We start from the raw sequence: 21,626 nt of genomic DNA, 5'->3' as shown, positions 1-21,626 counted from the left end.
ATGTGAACTTTCAAGGTATAAGGTTTAAAAGCGCAAACAGACAGGGACAATAGAAAATAACACGAACGACAGGGACTTTGTGTTATTTTCTATCGTCCCTGTCTGTTTGCAGTTTTAAACCTTATACCTACCATGGACCAACTAGCCCAAACCAAAGTTTTAATGTGAACTTTCAATATCGCGAGAATATGTTGTGAATATGCTCCCCATTCAGGACTAGAGTTCCAGAAGCTAGAGTAGGTGAAGACTAGTGCAAGCTCCTCCAACCTTTTTCGACTTTAGCCGAGCAAACGCTGGACCTCTCCAGCGTCACTCTGCTTCGGCGGAGAGAGGTGGGAGGAGCATCCACTTCATTCAACCTGTCACCGACTACAGAATTGAAGCATTCTTTTCAGGATGCCATTCAACCTGGCAAAACAGCATGCAAAAAGCATAGGGAAAACAACCCTAAACAGATCAGAGTTGTACAATAACTGCATAAATAGAATATGGTGATGTAACAAAGGTGAAAGGTCCTTTGCCCAATTTATTTTGAATCTCTTAAATGCACAAGTTACAGAGTAGAATGATAAATGGCCTGCGACAAACACTTTGAAATGTTTCAATTTTTCCCTAGAAACATAAGTGGTGTATATGATGACATTCCCCCAATTTTTAGACTGGCTTCCAAATGCCCTCATACAGCATGTACATCATAAATCACTGTTGTACCTGTCCAACAAAATTACCTTTAGCATTCAGCAAAATGAAAATATGTAAATGCAACTTCTTAACCTCACAACATAATACTCTTAAATAATACACCATGAAGTTCTAAGATTCTTTTACACTTTTCAACAAGTAAAAAGAATCCCCCAAAAACATTAGACACAAAACACAAGAATGTGCTGGCTTTGTAGAAATTGTGCCATAAGCCATGCAGCTAATGTGCATAACCAATTCCAAGAAAATGGCATGAGTGACAATGTATAGTCTAAAATAAAAACCTAGAACAAAACAATTCTTTACATTCTACAATCCTTTTTAAAGATTTACAGAGAAATACACAAGAATGCACCAGTCAATCAATTTACAACCGGAGCAAGAGTCCTAGTTTGATTTAGTTGTCCCACAAACTTCATTAACACACAAAAAAACATGCTATCATATACCCAGGCCACATGAAAGTGCATGCTAGCATAGAAATAAGTGGCTCAGAAGCAAACATAGTGCCTGCTAGAAAAAAAATTACCCTCCAATGCCCCATAAGAAAAATAAAGCAAAACCTGCCACAAATGGGCTGGGCAAATGCAAAAATAAATTACAAAATAGCAATCAATGCAACACACACTTGCCACCTATTGCACGGTCCTGCGACACCTTTTTCAGTGGCTGCCTTGGCCCCTCCATTCAATGCAGACACCAACAACTGCACATGCAGGAGCCAAGATGCAAACAAGTCCAGCTGCTGGGAAAAAAAAAAATAAAAAGAATCCTCCCTAGACAACACTTCGGTATTGTCACAATGCAAGACATTAAACAATTTTAAAAAAAAACCTCACGCAAAAATGCAGTGCCTAGATGTTGGAAAGAATGAACAAGGACATATCCAGAAAGACAAGTCATAAAACTATGTAAAAAAAAAATTAAAGCAATCTGACACCTGCATGTTCCAGACTTAGCCAGAACACACCACACTGTTCCCTAGGCTAACGGTTTCTAACGCCACCATGAAGATGCTTGGCGCAGTCCTTTTCTTCAGTATGCAAAGGAAAAGGAAGTGCCCAAAAAAATCGAAGCTGGGGGAGAAGGGGGCAAAGAGCAGCAATGAGCACAGAGATGAGGAAGATGAATTAAACATAGGAGGAGAGGGTGGTGGACAAACAAAGGCAACCCCTCCCCTGCCCCCTCCCCTCCATGAATCAATGGTTGTGTATGGATGCACAAGATGTTGCCTTGGCCCCCGCTGCCTACAAGAGGGTGGGGGGCCTAGGGATCAAGGGTGGTGGGGGGAGGTACCTATACTTTGTTCCACCTGAAGTCTGACTGCAGTCAAAGCTACGAGCAGGATGAGCCAAACAGTCGGAAATCTGTCACATCGTGTTTCACGGGCACGCACTCCCAGCTAGGTCATTGAATGGTGCGGAGGGGAGTCAAGACCCTGGGGTCTATTTGGAGGGGATGAACTGCCCCCAACCCCCTCTCCCCCTTCTAAAGGTGGCTTGATAACCGCCACCTCTACTAGAGAGACCGCAGAGGTAGGATGGTAACTCCCATCTGTTTTCCCCAAATAATACTGCAATTGGTCTCGTCCCATACCCACATATTTACACGCAAAAATGTTCCAAAGTCAATGATTAAAGAAGTTTACGCAGACTTCCTATAACACACAAAGAAGTTGCCCCGACAGCCCCGACAGGAGTTGGGCAAGAGGCCAGCCAGCCTGTCACTATCATATGTCCTTGTAAACGTCCCATTGGGGGATCGATGAGTCGCGACGAATATACACGAACTCAACTCTCAGACGTCGTGCCACTGCAGTGAGGCTGCTGTTTGCACTGCGCATCTGGTTTCTGAGCATGCTGCCCCACCTGGTGCAGGCAAATCAGGGCTTGTTTGTAAACAGTGCGCGAGTCTATACCAGGACTCCAAAAATGTCATTATGCACTAGCACTGTTCCCATGCCAAGGTCACCGCATTGCTCAAGTCAAACGTATGCCACATCGATACACTAGTCGCTCTTTTTCCGCAAAGTGTGCGCGACCTTTGCCATGTCCCCTTTGCATTCTTCTTGTTTGTCGACCTGTCTTGCCAACATATGCAGTTACAATCACCACTTTAAATAACACCCTGTTGCTCTGGACGTCTGCAGGGGTATGTGTGCAGCGCGAAGTGGTGCAACATTACATGCATTAGCGGAACAGGCAGACAGAGGGTAATAACATAATAAGACCAAAAGGCAAAAGGGGTGTGGCGAAGGCCACGCATAGAGACTGAACTAGTCGATCGCTGTTAGACAAGGCATACATTCAACTTTGACAATACAACAAACAGCATTAGGGTCGAAGGAAGTTTTGGGAGCCCTGATACATTCATCGTAACTTATCGATGTGCAATTCTAATCGTGGTCCCCTTATCGGTTGTTTAGGAGAATATAGGCAATAAATAGTGACTGGCTTGCCTCTTACGTCATTTGTGTCAGTGTACACCGAGGATGCCACCTGTAGAGATAGTGAAACATTTTTCTTTTTTTAGTTTTTCTGCGTGTTATGTTACGTCAGAGTAAACTTTTTAATCACTTATTTACATGTTGCTTTAGGGGTCATTGAGCTTTTCAACGCCGGGCATAACCTCTCTTTACCCATTACTGTAAAATTCGCCAGTCGTCACGAAGCTCTTCTCAGGCATGCGAAAGAAGGGCGTCCGCGCGTCTAGCTTTCGACGGCAGTCGGACTCGAGCCGAAGCAAAGTACAGGTACGCGTGTTGCCCCCGTGCTACTGGCTGCTGATGGTGGGAGAGGTCTTCTTGTCCTCTGGGGGCGGGGGGGGTCCCGCAGGGGGCGCAGAGGGGTTCCGCTCGGGGGCACTGCCCGTGGGGGGTCCCGGAGGAGGTCCCTGCCAGCCGGGAGGGGGTCCACCGCCACCCATGGGGTTGCCGGCAAAGTCGTCGCCATCTTCGAGGCCGTTGGCCGCAGCGGCAGAGGCATCGTACTGCGTGTTCTCCAGCCGCGTGATGAGCCGCTCGTCCTCGTCGCCAAACTCCCCGCCCATGAGCGACGGCTCACCCACCACCATCACGTCCTGCAGGCGGCAACAAAACAGGTTAACGCGCCCACCGACACCAACACTTCTAGGAAACCGTTCTGCAAATTATCAAAACAACCATGCTTGGCAATTACTGTGGGGCCCGCTCGACCACATCCACTGCACAATGGTCTCTAAAACTCTCTTAAGTGCTGCGTGAAGGTTTAACAGCTATTCTCACCTATCCTGCGATGCCACGTGGACAACATTCCGAAAAAGCTAGATCAGGAAACCTTCCAAGGATTCATACACAGAAACAGAATGAAGGACACAGCGCGACTTTATCAAGTTATCAAAACACATCTTTGCAAGATGGACACTACAATGTGTAGAATGAACTACCATAAAATCCCGTAAGGGTGCCCTCCCCCATGAGATGACCCATCCCGTTTTTTTCGCTAAATATCTAAAACATAAAAATTCTGAACATCACGCAATGTCCGACGGGAATCACATCAACCGCGTAATCTGAGGTACTGGTACGTCTGACAAGGGAGTTTCTAGCGGATTCACGCGTCTTTGGCAATGATCTGCGCGTGCAATATTGGTTCATGTGACGTACAAGTTGATACCGCGTGTTTATTGCATCTTGAAATGAGAGTCTGCTGCGTCCGCGATATTTGTTCCTGTGGCATTCGCGTTCGTAGTAGGTTCCCGAGTTTTTGGGAGTTCGTGGCAGGTTCCCGTGTGGACCTGTGCACAGTGTTTGCACGATTCTAACGCACACTTTTTTTTCTCCAAAATCGGCGCCCAAAAAACTACATGCGTGTTACAATTGAAACCAAAAACCAAAACTAAAGAAAAACAGTACGTGGCATAAGTTGGCCAGCGCCAACGCCATCGTGATCATTTGTTTACATTTGCCATTTTGACATTTCTCGCGTCTACGGACCTGTGCCTGCCATTTTAAGATGGGAAAAAGTATTTCACTAGGAGGCTTTATTTACACGCAAGCCGTCCCACTGGCGAGGAAAGATAACCACGGAGCAGCACTGTGTGGCCTCGCAATCCCAGCGACCCGACGAGCTCGCAAAGTGGTGCTCGGAAAACGACCCTCCCAAAGCCGACAGTCGCGCATTCGTACATGCGCAAGAAGTGCGGCACTTAAAATGCTTAAAACGCCTTCGATGAAAGCAGGGATCCCCTCTGTGGACAGCAAAGAAACATTGTCGAACTGACTTTGGAGACTAGTGCACGGCATTCATTTTTGTGTTGGCGTTCATTTCATAAAATCCGTTCTATAAGGTATGGTAGAATCGGCCACAATTTACTTTTTGAATATCTGAAAGCTTAATCTGCCTGCGCGTTAGAATCGCACAAACACAGTAAAGCAAATCTGCCGCGTCCGCAACCGTTTATCGCAGCATAAAACGCAGATTTGCCGTGTCCGCAATCCGCAGTATCAGTTCCAGTTTTATGTGGTTTGTAGCGGATAGCCCAGTGTCTTATCGCCCTTTTTTATAAATTTTTTGCTGTCGCATTCCCAAAGATAGCCCACCCCATTTTTTCTTTTCGCAATTTATCTCTTCATTTTGGGTTGGCGTCCTTACGGGATCTTACGGTAGTTGGAGCGATTAAAAGCCGGCTTTGCTGCATGGGACAGTTCATGCTTTTGCTTTTAAAGCGAAAGCATGAACTGTCCCATGCAGCAAAGCCGGTGTTGTCTGTAACCATCTGCAGCAAAACAATGGCACCTACAAGCGCAATTCCCAATGTGTCATATCAGATGCTTCGTCACGGAAGCCAGCCGGCGCTCAAGCTCAAAGCAGACGCACCTCAGAAATAAAACGCAAAGAAAAGCACAGCAACGCAGATTCATTGTCACGGAAGCAGTGGAACCGGCTGGTTAACCACGCCTACGCAATGGGGGACCGTGATGTCACCTCCGGTGCGCCGAGTGAAAAAGGAAGACGTGACGCGCTGCTCGTAAGAATGCGCTGCGCGAAGGAATGTGAAAGCACGCCCACATGTAAACAGTTTTAAGTGTCTCTGCCGAATTTTTTTTGTTTTTGCAGCGATAAAAAGATAATGACACCTTTTAAAGGATACACGCAAAGGAAAAATAATTTTTTTTTTAAACAGCCTGGTTGGGAAAAGGAAGTCACAAAACGAATTTACAACGAAAAATCTTTTAGAGCTATACGAATTTGTAGTTGCTGCGCGACCCAAAATCAAATACAGCTATGTCAGTGGGCCAAATAACAGATACTCGAAAGATAAACACTAACTTGGGGGTTTTATGTGCCAAACCCATGAAGGGCGTCTGGCACACCCCAGTGGAGGAGTGGGGATGAATTTCGACCACCTGCAAATCGTTCAACGTGCAACCGAAATCCCACAGCACCTTCTCTGCAATAAGCCTCCGTCATATTGCGGGCGTCTTGGCAACCCAAAAGATACATTTTTCACCAACCTGGAGCAATATCATTGCAGCTAATTTGATTTAAAGGGTTAAATCAAAACAGGCCAGAACACGATTTGAATAAGTGAAAAATCTATGAGCACATTCACCCACCTGTGATGCCAACGAAAAGTTAGGGGGCCCCGGAGACATGTTTTTTTTCTTCCCTCCAGAGCCTGCATTACTGGCATTGCCAGCATTATTTGCAGCAGACGATTTCCTCTTTCGCCGTTTGCTAGGCGGCCGCTGCGTTTCTGAAAAAAGCAAACGCCAGCAACGGTCACACCGCTAACTCAAACTGCTCGGGGCAAGCAGATCGAGCAAGGCTTTACGGTTACTTTAATTGCATCAATCAACCACCACCACATGAGTTGGCACAGTGTTAAGAACACAAAAGATATGCTTCAGTTAACTTGCATGCCTTCTGATGGGAAGGCACATTTTATAGCACTACACAATGATACAAAACTAATGTTGTAATGCCATGATCCACCACCTCCAGCCAAAGCATGCAACCAGCACAAATGCAGCATGCAGCCACGAAGTTAGTCCCCCCTCTTAATTGGTACTACAACACAAGCCAAACACGAAGCCATAAACAAAACCACAAAAGCCAAAACCAAAGAAAAAAAAATAAAGAACTTAAACAAAAGTGCCATCACCTAAGAGGAAGGATTCAACGAGAGCTGATTGCAAGGCATCCCTGGCTGGCTTTGTCTGCTAGCATTATTTCGGCATTTAGATTCAAACTTGTCCCTAAAGAGCCAAAACTATCACTACCCTGCCCTTGCCAAACCAGTTGGCATTGATTTCTATACAAGAGAAAGTTACAAAACTGATGAGGACAATTTATGCCTTCAGCTGTAGTGCCACACTGGGAGTGAAGCATGAGCCCCCTTGCTAACTACAATCAAACATTTGGAATTGGAAGAAAAAGTAACAGTATGAATGTTTAAGGTCTCTACACCCTCCCATTAACTAAACATATTGCTCTCATAATACATATATTTTTTTTAACATGTGAAATGACGACTGAGGCGCACTTAGTTACCTCTGTGCGAACGAAAAGGGACATTAGCGAAGCTGAGCAGAATTTAGGATTCCCACTAGGAAACCAGACAGTGCCAGTCTTTCCCGATGCCCAGTGATCATCTCTGCGGTGTTAGTAGCTCTGATGCCGCTTGCCCCAGCAAGTCCCCAAAAAGAAGAAATTCACATTTTGACCCAGGGTGTAAATCACATACCTATATCTTGAGCTGATTTTAGGTCATTAGGCGCCCCGCGATGTGCGACACCTGGCAGGGTCAACCAATCATTTTGTTAAGGAATTGTCCTCGCTCTTCCGTCTCTGCCCGACGCCACAGAGAAGGAACAATGGTCCCCAACCCACATATCACACCTATATCCCCAACGGCGCTCCAATCCTGCCCGGTCAGCTGCAGCATGGCTCTGTCGGCGAGTTAAACAAGCCCGCGGCACAGCACTTCCCCCCCACACAATTCAAAGGCTGCTCCCGCTAAACACGCGTTGCTACTGCTGCGGTCGACAACCGAATCCTTCCCAGTCAAAATGAGGAACGAAAGACAGCTACCATAACCACGCTACAAAGAGAACTCAAAAACTCTCCAAACACAGAGCCATAAATAAACAAAACTAAAAAGGAGGCTGTGAACTGAACAGAACTCTGGGAACCAAGGGAACTGTTCCTGAGCACATTGTGGGGACCAAGGGGGAGGAGGGTCAAGGGCTGGCATTGTTCACCTGGCGGAGCCACCATCCTTTGCCACTTCTGGAACAGCGTAGTCTTGAGGCAGTCGCGGGGACTCAGTGCGTACGCCTTGTGCCGCGACATCAACTCCTGCATGGGCTCCAGAATGACACAGAGCTGGAAACAAGACACCAGTTCCCGGTCAGAAAGTCTGACGAAGGAGCCAGGCCACGCAACAATGCCAAGCGTGGCCCCTAAGAACTGCTGCAGTTGAAAGCAAAACTTCAGGGCCATCCCTCGTAAAGTATGTGCTTTCTACCGAGGTACCCAAACAATTTCACTTCAGACCATGGAGGCTGCATCCCCAGCTGACTTGCCAGCAAGTGCAGCAGCTACTAATTCAGCCCAGTCCTTATCAAAACAGTCATCCAACCAAAACCGAGACCTACCCTGAGGTAGTTTAATGTAGAGTTGGTCAGCCCTTGTCTCGTAATGTTTTTAGACAGCTGCTCCAGCATTCCAGGGTCTTGCTGTTGGGCCTGAAATACAACGAAGGTCACACAGTGCAAGAGGAAAGTCTCCATGCTCCAAACAAATGTCCCCAAGACAAACATGCAACAGCCAAAAGCAAAGCTCCACGCAGACGGCCGTACTTGCTCCGAGCAGGACTACCATCCAGTTACCTTTTGCAAACACAAGCTTTCTTTTAACTACAGCATTGCCTCCTCTCATCCAAGTTTGAATTTTGGATATTATTAAGACGAAGGTTCTTCATAACAAACATATGTGCCAAATAAGTAGAGCCTTGCATATCAGCATATCATCCAAGGACATTCGCAGTCAGTGGCAGATGCGGATAAGGATGATTCGGATTTGGCAGATTGCAGATCAAATGCCAGGGGCTGCAGGTATGGATATCCACAGGTTCGGATGTACATTTTTGCCGAGCAGCCGATAAATGTGTGATCACAGGATGTAGAGTGAATACGCGAGAATACATGAAGTGCGTCATTGAATGTTCGCGGGAGCAAATTACTCAAAAAACATATGCCAGTCGGGAAGAAAATTGTTCTTTATGCCAAGAAAGACCAGATTCTCACGAAAGGTTACTTTAGAGCATTCTATCTTGCCAAAAATGCTACGCCTAGAAAAAGTATACAATGCAGGGTCATCAATCGTCCCAAGATAGTGTGTTCTCATTTGGCAGGAAAAGAGCGGAATTCTTTGGGCAAAGAAAACCCAAAACGCACGTCACAAGAAAGTAGAAGCCTCCTCAACAAAGGAAACATTGTGTGCGTGTGTGTGCACGATTTTTCTCTCTCTACAGCTGCCAAGTTGCTGCTAAGTATGTAAACAGAGCATGCAGTTGTGGGTTCGTGTTTAAAACTGAAACCAATAGGAGGTGTTGACTTTATTAAATATTGTGATATTTTCCCAGGGGTGTATTCTCGTCTTGCCAGATATATACGAGTACTTCACTGCGCCAGAGTGACCGCATTTTCTTCCCCACTTTTTTTTATTGTTGGACCTAAATAAAAACACACTGTTATTATAGTCGATGACAAGCGAAAGAGCTCAAGGGAAACTTCTCCCGCCTCTTTCAACTTTAGCAGAGTGAATGCCGGCGAGGAGGTTGCCTCCTCTGCAGCATTCGCTTTGCTCCAGTAGAAAGGGGTGGAAGGAGCTTCCCTTGAGCTCTTAACTTGTCACAGACTATAATCTGTCTTTCATGAATGTTCATCTTTGGAACATCATACGCGTCTGCATAAAGCGAGTGTTACAAAGAAAAATTCCCTTTCTCTTGAGCACATGTTCTGGGCAGAGTGTCGCAGACTCCCGGGACGATCTCATAACTGCAATTATCTTTCCAGCGACATGAAGTGTCTCTGGAAGGATGACGCGTCAGGGTCTGTTCAGGACAACGGATCATGTACCTCTGGGTCACGACCAAAACCATTGTTTAGGTTTCTAGTCTGGACCATACTATTTGTGTGCTTCTCAGAGGAAGGAGGGGTAGTGTACTTATAACAGTGATAGCTATGAACCCATATATTTCAATGGAGGGAGAGGGCAGCGGAAGCTTCCATGCTTTCTAGCGACTGTGTCGAGGAGTTTAGTTATTTAGAAGTGTTGACTGTTTTAGGGAGTTTTAGAATAACGTACGCAATTTTAGCAGACGCTAGCGCTAAATTTAGCGCTTGCGTTAGCGCACGCTACACAAGAGAGTTTTAGAATAGCATTTCTCCGCCGCTTCAAAACCTCAAGCATCTCACGCTTGTAACGCCACCAAGATAGTCACAATTTTTATTTCCCACATGAAATGCTGAAACGTGAGAAAAAACAAGCTTTCATGGTCCAGAGTAACATTTTAAATTTGTTTAAACATGAAAATGCGATGCGAGCGGCCGACCGGTCGTGTCCGCCTGTGTTGCCTGGCCAGGAGAGGTCTCGTGTACAGACCTTCGCACACCATACCTTCGACGAGAAATGTTTGTGTGTCGCAAGCACCAAGTTGCCGGTGATTGCTGCCCACCTTACTGGGTTTTCCAAACCGAGTGCAATATCGCCCCGTACCGAAAATCACAGTCACGAGGATGCCGCCGACGTTGCGCTCACGACGCTGCCAAAGCAGCAGCAACCATGGTCCTGGGAGCTGCCATTTTTTTTAAACTCTTCTCGTCTTGGCTATAGCCAACTTCTCATTACAAATCCACCTTGGAGGAGCGCAAAGACTCTTTGTGTACGCACGCAATTTCCAAAAAATAGTGTACGCTAAAATAGTGCACGCAAAGCACAAATTGTGGTTAGCGTTCAGCGCATGCGCAGTGGCGACGACACTTGTCTAAAACTCCCTATTATGGCAACACTTCTTTTCAATATTTGTTGCGAGATAGTTATTGCCAATGGCAAAGCGCCAATGCCAAATGCAGCTGCAGAAATGTTCAATACAGGCGAGATCTGATGAATGTTGATGCCCTGACTTTTTTTAATTTTTATTTTCAATTTTGAAAAATTAGAAACAGAGTAAAATTAAACTCTGAATTTCAGATAATTGGGAATTTAACAAAAATAAATTCCGATAAATACAGATTTTTCAGCGGAAAATAAGCTCCAAAGAACACAGTCTGAATTTCACAACTCTGAAAAAATGGAATCCTACTTATAACGTACAACCCAGATGAGTTTTTAGAGCGCAGCTCTTAGGGGCCCATTTCCAGCCTCAGCGGCGTCGGCGTCGGCGTCGCCGTAACCGGAGGGGTCACGTGACCCCCCCCCCCCCCCCCGAGGTCACGTGACCCCCCCACCCCCGAGATCACGTGACCCCCCTCCCCCCCCCCCCCCGAAGTCACATGATCCCCCGAGGTCACGTGACCCCCCCTCCCCCGAGATCACGTGACCCCCCGGGGTCACGTGACTACCCGCAGGTGACGTGAGCCCCCTCAGTACCCTTCCCTACTCCTCCTCAAGAGCTGCGCTCCAATTCGGCGTTACAGGGATTTGTAAACGGTTTTCATTTTTTTTTTTCTTCATTCATGCTTGATTTTATGATGTAACATGAATGCACAGAGTCTGGGTCAGATGTGGATACAAAGTATGCAGATGACGATACAATAATTTAATAACATTACAGATGTGGTTCGGGTGTGGGCACAAAGTCTGCAGATGTGGATCAGACGGTGAAACTTATCTGCGAAATGCTCCACAAATAAGCACTGTACGTGGAGTTAAGAATGTTCCAGATTTGGTAGTAGATTAGAATGAACCCCCAGCCCCCCCAAGATATAGTGCTGAACAATATTTTTTATCTGCAATACAGAGGTGCCGAAGACCGAAAAAATGTGGAATTGTGCAACAAAAAATAATACTGCTGTATATGACTTTTTAACGTAGCACCAGCACAAGACCCTAGATCTCATAGAAACAACTTTTCGAGGAGATTTATGAAGCCTGAAAAAAGCATGCCGAGCTATGAAATGTAGCAAGGTGGTGAGCCAACCATCTGTGGCATTACCCGGAAAGAAGGCTTCATTTTTACACGCATATATAAAATTATGTTCGCACTCGGCAATTTTGTGGGAGTTATGCGGTTCTCGTGCTACGGACACATTCCCTTTTGGTTATTGTTTTCTTTCTTCCTGTGTTCTGTTGTGTGTCATGCGCTTTTCGTGCCATGAATATGTCCCCCTCGATTATTGTCATCTTCCTTTCTTCTGTGTTCTATATATTAGTTATAAGTCAGCACTTGTACTGTCTGTTTGCTTCTACAGTGCCCGTCTGTTGTGCACTGTTCGCCATATTCATGCCAAGCACACTGCAGACTGAAACGGAATGCCACATGCACAGCCCGGCTCCCCCAGCCGAGGAAATAAATGGTGAAGCCAAAAGGACAAGACAGACAGAATTAGGGTAAAAAGATTTCTGAAAGAACGTACCGCGTATCTCACCTGGATGGCAATAAGGCTTCGCGGAACCAGCTCCCTGTGGGTGCGTGTTGCAAAGTGCCATGACTTGATCCGCATGAGGTCGTCAAACGTGAACTCCAGAATGAGCCGACCCTCTGTGCACACCTGCACAAGAGATCAGGCACAGCCCAAACTTTCCTGTAGCCGCAAGAGCGGAGCATTTGCAAAGCACGGGATAGGAAAGAGTGCTTCACAAGAATTATTTAAGGCCCAAAATTGGGCAATTTATTTTCTCCCCTTTATCCCAGCTGCTGCCCTTTCCAACTACAGTCACAGATATATTTTTCGGACGCCGAATTTTCGCACGTTTCCTCCGAACCGTCACTTACCCCACAGAGTTAATGTATAACACTGACCGAAATTTCGGACGTTAGAAAGCTTATTGCTCAATATTTCGGACATACTTTGTGTGATTTCATCAGTTTACAGCCCCAAAACAGCCGCTAAGATAGCACCGCGAGCTTAGTCGCCGCCATTTTGATTATTTTAATTTTGCCCTGTAGCCTCAATACCACGTCCTACGCAAAAGGGCTGTGCAGCTGAAGTTTCACTGCGCATACGCAGCAGCATCACTCCTCCCCCTAGCAAGGTGCGCCCATACTTGTTAGCAGCACGAGGAGCAGATGGCGCGGTAGGCTGGCGCACTTGTCGTACAGGCCTCGCGCTTCGTTAAGTAATGTACTGAATGCAAAAGGTACTCAAACGCCATAGCATCGTATTAAACAGAAAAACATTTGTCTCCCGAAAAGTTTTATTTGGTTCCTGGCACGTGGTTCAAGAAAGAACACCAGAAGCATGAATCGCCAGCTGTGCAGAGGAGAGGGTTAATTATTGTTTCTCTATCTTGTCACATGATTCAATAATGCAGCTATGCTTACTTGTCACGTTAATAGGGACTTTTCGTAGATCACACATGAAAGTATGCAAGAGTTTTGAGTTGCTTGGGGGAGCAGTCACTTTGAGGGTGGACTGAGCTTGCGTGGGGCCCGCAATCCAACGCTGATGTTCTACGATAAGTCCCTAATGTAATAGCTATGATGGTTCCTCATGGCTGCCAAACAAAATAAATCCAAATATGCAGTTACCTTTTTGAAAACAACTTTAAAGCTGAGAATTAAGCTCACTTAGCTTACCCGCCAATTTTGTTCCCCGATGTTAACGAGAGAAAGTGAGTAAGCGGCAATAGACTTGAGGAAAAATTACGGAGATAATCGTAGCCCCTATTGCATACCGACTTGAACGCATAATTGGAAAGAAATTTACGGCTGTATTCTAGTTTTTCTACACATTATTGTAGTTACCCACAACAAGTATAATTACTTTTTAAGGGACTCTCGAAAGTAGACACTAGAACATCCCTGGGTCGACCAATTGGAGCGTGTTGGCAATGTTAGATGCTCCTGATGTAATAGCTACAATGATTCCCAGTGGCTGTCGACAAAATAAACCCGATTATGCAGTTACTACTTTTTAAACTTTAAATTTGACATGGGGTAAATGATGCAGATAATTGTAGCCCGTATTGCACAGTGACTTGAACGCATAGTTGAAAAGATATTTAAATCGACGGCTGTACTCTAGATTATTTTGATATATTATTAAAAGGATGTAGTTAACCTACAACAGGCATAATTACTTCCCAAGAAACTCTAAAAAACATTAGACCCTAGGACATTCCGCGGTCGACTAATACCAGTCTGTTGGCAATGTTAGATGTATAAAATGGAAGCAACATAAAGAGGACGAGGACACGGCACGTCACAAAGGCCAATAACTAAACATTCAGGGCTGAAATTTAAAATTAAATTAACTTTTCTTGCAGAGAGAGTGAAGTAATATTGACTATCCTTTCCCGACACAAAGACTCAAAATATATCAAATTTAATTCTACCTAAACAGCAAACAAAACAAATAAATAGTGACGCAGAAATCTTATTAGTAGTCAACCACAACAGTTTTCAAAATTATCATTCTGCAATCACATAAAACATGTCGAAAAAAAAAAGAAGAAAAGGTGACGCTTTACAACGCAAATGCAAGTCGACAGGAGATCACTCTCTATTAATAAAATTATAAGTGGGTTACTGACACATATACATGAATTGCGATTCTACCACTTTCGCGATAGCAGCAGATGCGCGCAAACACAGCAAAATGTCGCAACATGTATAAAGTTTTTTTTTTTTTGACCCGCTCAAATTACCTAGGAACAGATGAGCAGTGGTGTTGTTGACATCCCGTTTTGGTTCTTTAATAGAACTTGAACCAGTGTTGCGATCGGGCTGTGCATGCCTCGTCATTAACTTCAGTTGGATGAATTAGAACAGGCGCGGCATGCTTCCAGCAGCTGGTAATTTTGAGTTTCTAAGTGCACTGACCCGAGTTCAAGGGGTGTATGCGACAGCACAGCTGTGCGCAAAAAGACAATTTAAACAATACTGCATCCTCATCTTAGATCCGAATAGCTCTAACTTTGAAGAGTGAACGAAACCATAAAGAAAAAGAATATCTTGAGGCGGATGTTACAGTTGACGCTGTCTTGCACTTGCGAGAAGCACTTCGCGGTCGACAAATGTTCTTATGCCTGGATTATTTCTTCCACCCCGGATACCTGACATGCAGGCAACCTTTCTTTGCGGAGGTTCGCTTCCTTAGACGAAGCCTCAATGCGGTGCTCGCCATTGCAACTGGCAGCGCGATGGGACGAGCGAACGGCTAATTAGGGCGAATTTGTGCCACTGGTATCGCTCCAATGTGCGCCCTGGCCCAGCCGCTATAGCCAACATGGCCACCGTCTGTCCAGTTTTACAACTCTTCCAGTTCTTCTCGTGGTCAGTGTTTTTCGAGTGCGACTTTGAGAAGAGCGGCCGTCTGCCGTTCTTGTGGTCTTTGAGCGCGAAGGTTTTTTGCCGATAGGCTAAGTATTGAAGCGAGCTTGGCGGACTAAACATTGTCTCCAGATAGTGCCAAGTGGTGCCAACTTCAACTTCGCTGTTTGTGCCACAAAGGTGCCGACAAAGTGCAGCACCATGATCAAACAGATCAACAAACAAGTGAGAAAAAAAAAAACAATATAAAGCGGAAGTTGCACGAGAACTTAAAATTGACATCGAGAAAGTGGAAAGTGGTCAATACGCGGTGGAATATGCACAGAAATTTAATATTTTGGCTGAAATCGATTTTTCGGACCGCTTGCTTATTTGGAAAATGTCGGGTCCGAAAAATCGGTCGGCGACTGATATGGCAGCTTTCATCTCTATTTTGAGAACAAGCAACAACGAAAAGGAACCAGCTGCTCATGCAGTAGTTTTACGTCCAGGAGCGTATAGGCCTAATTTGATAGCCGTTAAACATTTGGGATTTTTTTTTTTTTTTTCTGTTACTGTGAGGTATTTATATCTGCAGTATGGATTTTTTTTTTTTTGTGTACTTCTGCAATGACTTTTTTTTAGAGAGACAACTTTGTTATAAAATTTAAAGGAAGATCCATTGGTGGATCCTTGCGGAACGCATTAGGATCGGAAACTTCGGAAACGCTAACGCTAACCTCTTCACTTTTCTGTTTTGGCTTTCTCTTTTGCTTCCCCTATTTTTTGCTGCCTCTTTTTGGCCTCGTTAAGCGGTCAGCATTAGCGTTTCCCAAGGGGGACGCATGTGGCATCTCCCAAGGGTCATGCTAAATCTTCCTTTAATTTTTTCTGGTGAAGCGGGTTCGCCGAGCCCACTTCGCCCCAGCCCGTCACATGCAGACCCGCGTCTGCCCGCTGCCTCTTGCACCGCATTTCGGCCAGCCGAGCTAGACGCTGCTTCAGCTCCTCTGTCTCGTTCCCCTGCCTTGCATGGTTAGCAGCACATCCGCTGCCAGACGCTGCTTTCGCTGCTCACCGGTTCCCCACGCATGCATTGGCTTCCGCCCCACAACGTCGCCTCCCTCTCGACTTTGTCCTTCACCACTCTCCTCCTCTCTCATGGCACGCTTCCCTTTCCCGTTTTGGCAGCAAACGGATGGAATCGGCTTTTCCCTGTCATGTAGGTACTAATGCTAACGCATTAGTACCTACATGACCCACCAACCAACAACTCATGCAAACAGGTTCCAACCCACCCAAGCAAAATGCATTCATACAAAGAGCCTGTTGGCTCACAAAACAGCCAGTACACAACAAACAAAATAAACACACAATCCCGCCACATTGCATGGCTCACGCCAAACTGCAACAGCATGTAATGCACCTCCGACCAGTATGATAAACTTACAATGACAGCATTGTCTTTGGCAAGTTGCTCCTTCAAGGGGTCTGCTGGGTACTGCCCTCCAAGCCCCTAAAACCAAACAGAAAAAGGGCGAGAACTCAGTCAGGGTGCTCGCGGCGAGGTCAAGCTCGCTTCCGATCCGGCCGTGCACCAGCCACAGAGAGGGAAAGCCTGCCGGCCAACGCCAGCCCCCTCCCTGCTCTCCGAGCACTATATACCCGGGCCAACTTTGACCAAACTCTGTATGCAAATACTTTGGCAAAGTTTCGCTCCCCTCCCCCTCCTAAACCTCAGGGTGAAGGAAGGAGAGGACCCCTCAATCAATACATCGCGGGAGGGAGCGCCCACGAATCTAAACATGTGGAGCGGTCGCCCCGGCAACGGGATCAATACAGCCAGTTCACCATGGCAACCCAATCAATTAAAGGTAGGCACCCCCTCGCCCAACCTCTCCTCGCAGAAGAGGATCCTCCTCTTCCACAGCTCCGTCTGACCCTACCTGAGCAACAGGTCGCTCTCCCCACCAAACAGTTCCGTGCCATCCAAGTTTAGAGCAAAATCAACTTCCTCACGTGCAAACTTTTCGATGCACGCTTTCGAGAATGTTCTGCACTGGGTCATTTCTGTGAGGCCCCATCGAACCACCCCTAAAACCCCGAAATCGGCTATTAAACAAATCTGGTTAAGAAAGTTTAAGAAAAACAAACTTAAAATATCTGAATTAAAAAGCATGTTTAAAAAATGAACAGAGTTTAAAACTGCATACACTCAATAGCGTAGATCACCAATTTAAAGAGCACACAAAGAGCAACAGTACTAGGTCTTTTAAAAAAAATATTCTACAACATGCAGTGAAACGTTCCAATACACCAGATCCCCAAAGTAAAAAAGAATACAAAAATGTCACTAATGCAAATATTGGTAGCAGAGTAGAACACCGTGGTCTTGCAGGTCCCGTGAGAAACACAAACATACTGCAAACAACTTTTCTCTCAGGATCTCGATATTTCACAAATCTAACCCCCGCAAAGTTTTCACATCATTTATGGTTATTAAAATTTGCAATGTTTTTTGCCAACACTGTCCCTTGGGTTCAGCTCAGTGGCACAAACTACAGCCAATGTCTACCATGTCCCAGGATTACCCCATCCGCAGGTATGCTTTTGCCTTACCCTTAGCAAATAGACACGAGATTGTGGCAGCTATAGTCGAGGACTCCGAGTAGCATCAAGATGCAATAAAATTCAGGTTACGCTTTGGCAGAAATTGTCGGTGAAAGGGTGAAATTAAGTTCGACAGTTAGAGGAGCAATCCAGATAATGGCCTATTTTATTTCAGAAATAATGATAGAAACTATGCACAATCGGGAGCGATCCTACGAATGTATTCATGCATGCATGTGCATGCATGCAGCATAGTGTCCTAGCACCGTTTAGAAAATACTGACATCTTGTAAGATTTGTTTGCATGACTATTTTATTGCAAATCATAGGCAATTTGCAAAATTGACAAAAATTAAGTAGCTTACATTATCTCCCAAATTAACATTTTTTAGCTAAATTGTCACGCGAGATTCGCAATGGCAAGTCGGAAAGACTGATGTTTGTTCCATACGTGGGGGAGAAGACAAAACTGCCCAAGAAAAGGATCCCAACAATGTAACTGCGGTGTAAGCGGTTCCAGTGCCACGGACGTCCTCACAACAAAATTTGCAAACCTCTGGCTCATGATGGATTGAACGATGCTAAGGAGGACGGATTTGACATCCTGATCATCATCATTCATATTTCAATGGAAAATAAACAGTGAGCATTGATACCGTCGAAAAGCATTTCACCAACACGACTCCCTACTAAACTTGGCATGGCCCACTGAATCTGGAATGATACAGTGCTACAAATAGGCACCAAATTTACCTCGTCAGACTGCAACACCTTCACCTCTACACCTCAGCAGCCGACATGGAGAATTAATTCATTGGGGTAACAACTTACAAACACCATGTATGGAGACCGTGCATCCAAGATGTGACATGCACCATAACCCACAGATCCACGTGCGTCATTGCCACTCATACCCCAGTCACCATCGTTAAAGCCGAGGGCGCTGCTGACTGAGCTACTGACACAGCACGCAGGAACGGGAGGAGCAGAAGCAGGTGGTGGGAGAAAGTGTGTGGAGCAGAGGGGTGGAAAGGGCAATAAAAAGGAGGTGATGTAGAAAGAGCACACGGAACGAGGAAAGGGCAGAAAACGTGCTTCCCCATTTCTTGGTGAGCGAGAAAATTCAGCGCAAAGGCTTTGAATCGGGGCAGTCCTGAGGGGAAGCGCACGCAGCGTCACAGAGAGACAATGGTGTGATGTAATCTGTTTTCATACAAAACCCTGCCCAAGGCACGATCTGAACTGAAAACTTTACCCACCCAAGGCACTAAAAACTAAGGGTCATCCTGCCCTAGGGACCACCCGAACTATGAGCACCACCCACCCTATAAAGCTACCGCATTTAAATGCATTTGGCAAAATGACAAAGCATGCAGCCAGTTTTTTAATTGAGAGTTGTTGTAGTCTATTGTTAAATCTGGTGTATGGATGTGACAAGCGCATTGTCAAGGTGAAACTTGTGTATTTGCACATCTCTATGTGAAAGCATGTGCTCTTGCTAGCTAGAAAACAGTTGCAGATTGATAGTTCGGACTTCACAGGGACTGAAAAAACAACGGAATAATAGCGGTCTGAAAAATTGGCAGATTAAAAAAACTTGCCTCTATTACGTCTAATCTGGCTTAAAAAAAAGCCGTCAATAGTGCCTTGCTTCAGGTTACGCCTCCACTTGCGTTCGGCCACTTTCTATTAGCTTAAGAATCGCTGCCTTTTCTAGCATTATGGTCAAGTAAGTTCTTTCAGTGGTTCTTAGCAACACTTCGCACCAGGAGAAGAACAGATGGGGCCATGACGTCCAAGCCAACGTAGTCCGAAAACATGATTCACCGAGACGAGATGAGAGGCGCAAGTCCACGACTGCAGAATGGCGAATGAACAAAGCAAAATGGTAACAATTATGATAATAATGACGCGCAGCTAGAGAAAGAAAAAAAAACTTTGGCATAGCATCGCCTAGCGATAGGACTTGGCAGTACTCGTAGCGCTGCCAAACCAAGCCACAATGCACCTGTGCGGCCGACAGAATCTCAAATGGCTTCTCGGTGGCGTTTCCCGCTGATTGCTCTCAACGATTTTAACCAAAAAATTTAACTTTCGAACTTCAAGCTGTCTGAAACATCAGTCTTGAATATGCACCGTTTCTATCAGGTAGTTCACGGTTCCTCCTTTAGGTCCGAAATATCTAACAAGTCTAAATTATATACACATACAAGCAAACTTTTTAACTACATTAGAAATGGGATACCTCTATAAAGCACAATCATTACACATGCCACAGTAAAAACCAAAGTATAGCTGAGCTCGCCCACAATAGTGAGCAGGCACTGATTACGTGACTGCCACCACCAATTATGGACTAACTTGCGCACGCATTAAAGGGATACTGAGATGAAAATTGAAATATACCTCTTACATTCAAAAATGAGTTAAACATGATCAACGAAATCTGCTAACGACAATCACATGTTTGAATTTTGAACGGATGGCTGAGTTTTTCATTCCGAACAGGCGATTCCAGCGAGTTCTCTAAGGGCAGCAATCTGAGAGCGCGATACATCTCGGAAGATCCGGCGCCCTTGGAGCCTTCGTGACGTCGCATTTCTCTTCATTGGCAAGGCTACAGAGAAGCTGGCGTTGCTGTGAGTTTCGCCACTTGGTGGTGTCAACGCATTACAAGCTGGCCGTTCGGGATGCCAGCTCCCCACAGAAGTTGAACAGGCACGAGAAAGAAGGGAAATCCAGTTTGGCCATGTCCCACAGTGCTCGCAAGCACACAACTTGCCACCATATTTCCATGAAGCCGCACTGCTTTTATGGGTAGCTTGATGAGACGTTTGGTTTATTCGTTTGAAAACTTTTGGTGTCTTTACGAGCCAAAAATTGGCGTCTCTGTTGTGTGGCGAGAACGTGATAGACATTTAGACAAGAAAATAGGCGCTAAAATTTTGTTGCAGTACTGCAGTCACCTCGTGTATTTAAGGCGTGGTCAACAGGGTGTGATGAAACAGCTGTTATGCCACTGCTGCCACTGGCAACACACCCATCCCTCCAGGGAGGAGCATAAGGAGACAATGAAATGCCACGAAACTGGCCACAGAAAACCCATCAGACCAAGAAGGAGGGATGCCTACCTTGCTGTAAGACGCTTTCCCGTGATGTGTCACCATGGTGCACTGGTCACAGTCCAGCGTGATGGTGGTGTTATGGAACGACTCCTTGGGGTGCTTCAGGTTGAAGTACAGGTCCGTGACGCCCCCTTCAAAGATGCTCCGGAAGTAGCGCGGAATCAGTGTCCGCCCAATAGCTGCAACAAATTGAAACCACTTCAGTTAGTTTCACAAATTGTAACCTGCACAGCATCCAATTTGCGCACGGCCAGTATGTGCAACAAATTGGTGCAGGCAAATGTATGCCAAACAGCATGCAGTGTCCATGTGAAATTTTACCCAGTCACTGTCTACACAAATATGATGTCACCTTGGAGTTCTGGCGGGAGATTAGCTTGGCCTTGCAAACTACATACAGCAGAGGGGCGCTACACAAAGCAACTGAATGTTAAACCAGTCATGGATAACTGAAACAAATGCTAATCTTACTCTTGGCATAGTTTTGTCTTGTTCTATATGCTCGTATATGCTTTTGCATTGGTGTAGTCATTTGTCTTATTACATCTACGCTATTTCCTTGGTTCACATTATATGCCAGAGTGCTACTATGCTTTTTTTTCTACATTAACCCCCGCACTCCAGTAAAGCAACACCACCATTTAAATGTGTATCATAAAAACAAGACAGAATGTTCCTGTTGATTGTCCGCAAGTAATTAGCACATGAAATACTTCAATAGCAGCCACA

General features: G+C 45.5%; 1 protein-coding gene across 2 annotated transcripts in view; it reads right to left on the bottom strand.

Moving 5' to 3' along the window:
- Nucleotides 1–487: 487 nt before the first annotated feature.
- Nucleotides 488–21,626, bottom strand: part of LOC8036756 (LIM domain-binding protein 2) — a 196,150-nt gene continuing 175,011 nt past the window's right edge. Inside the window, exons 6-13 of one of the 2 annotated variants that reach the window (XM_042287379.1) lie at nt 20,904–21,076; nt 16,613–16,678; nt 12,326–12,460; nt 8,342–8,431; nt 7,946–8,069; nt 7,429–7,479; nt 6,299–6,438; nt 488–3,780 (exon numbers count right to left, since the gene is read on the bottom strand). In XM_042287379.1, the coding sequence (XP_042143313.1) occupies nt 3,475–3,780; nt 6,299–6,438; nt 7,429–7,479; nt 7,946–8,069; nt 8,342–8,431; nt 12,326–12,460; nt 16,613–16,678; nt 20,904–21,076 (1,085 nt within the window). In that variant the 3' untranslated portion in view covers nt 488–3,474. The remainder of the gene's footprint in view (nt 3,781–6,298; nt 6,439–7,428; nt 7,480–7,945; nt 8,070–8,341; nt 8,432–12,325; nt 12,461–16,612; nt 16,679–20,903; nt 21,077–21,626) is intronic. The other variant, XM_042287380.1, reaches the window with a different exon arrangement.

This window comes from Ixodes scapularis, unplaced genomic scaffold (genome assembly GCF_016920785.2).
Source record: "Ixodes scapularis isolate PalLabHiFi unplaced genomic scaffold, ASM1692078v2 PGA_scaffold9__187_contigs__length_104089568, whole genome shotgun sequence".
In the NCBI taxonomy this organism is placed as follows: Eukaryota; Metazoa; Arthropoda; class Arachnida; order Ixodida; family Ixodidae; genus Ixodes; species Ixodes scapularis.
The sequence above is the reverse complement of the archived record's forward strand: the minus strand, read 5'-3'. Positions and strand labels throughout refer to the sequence as shown.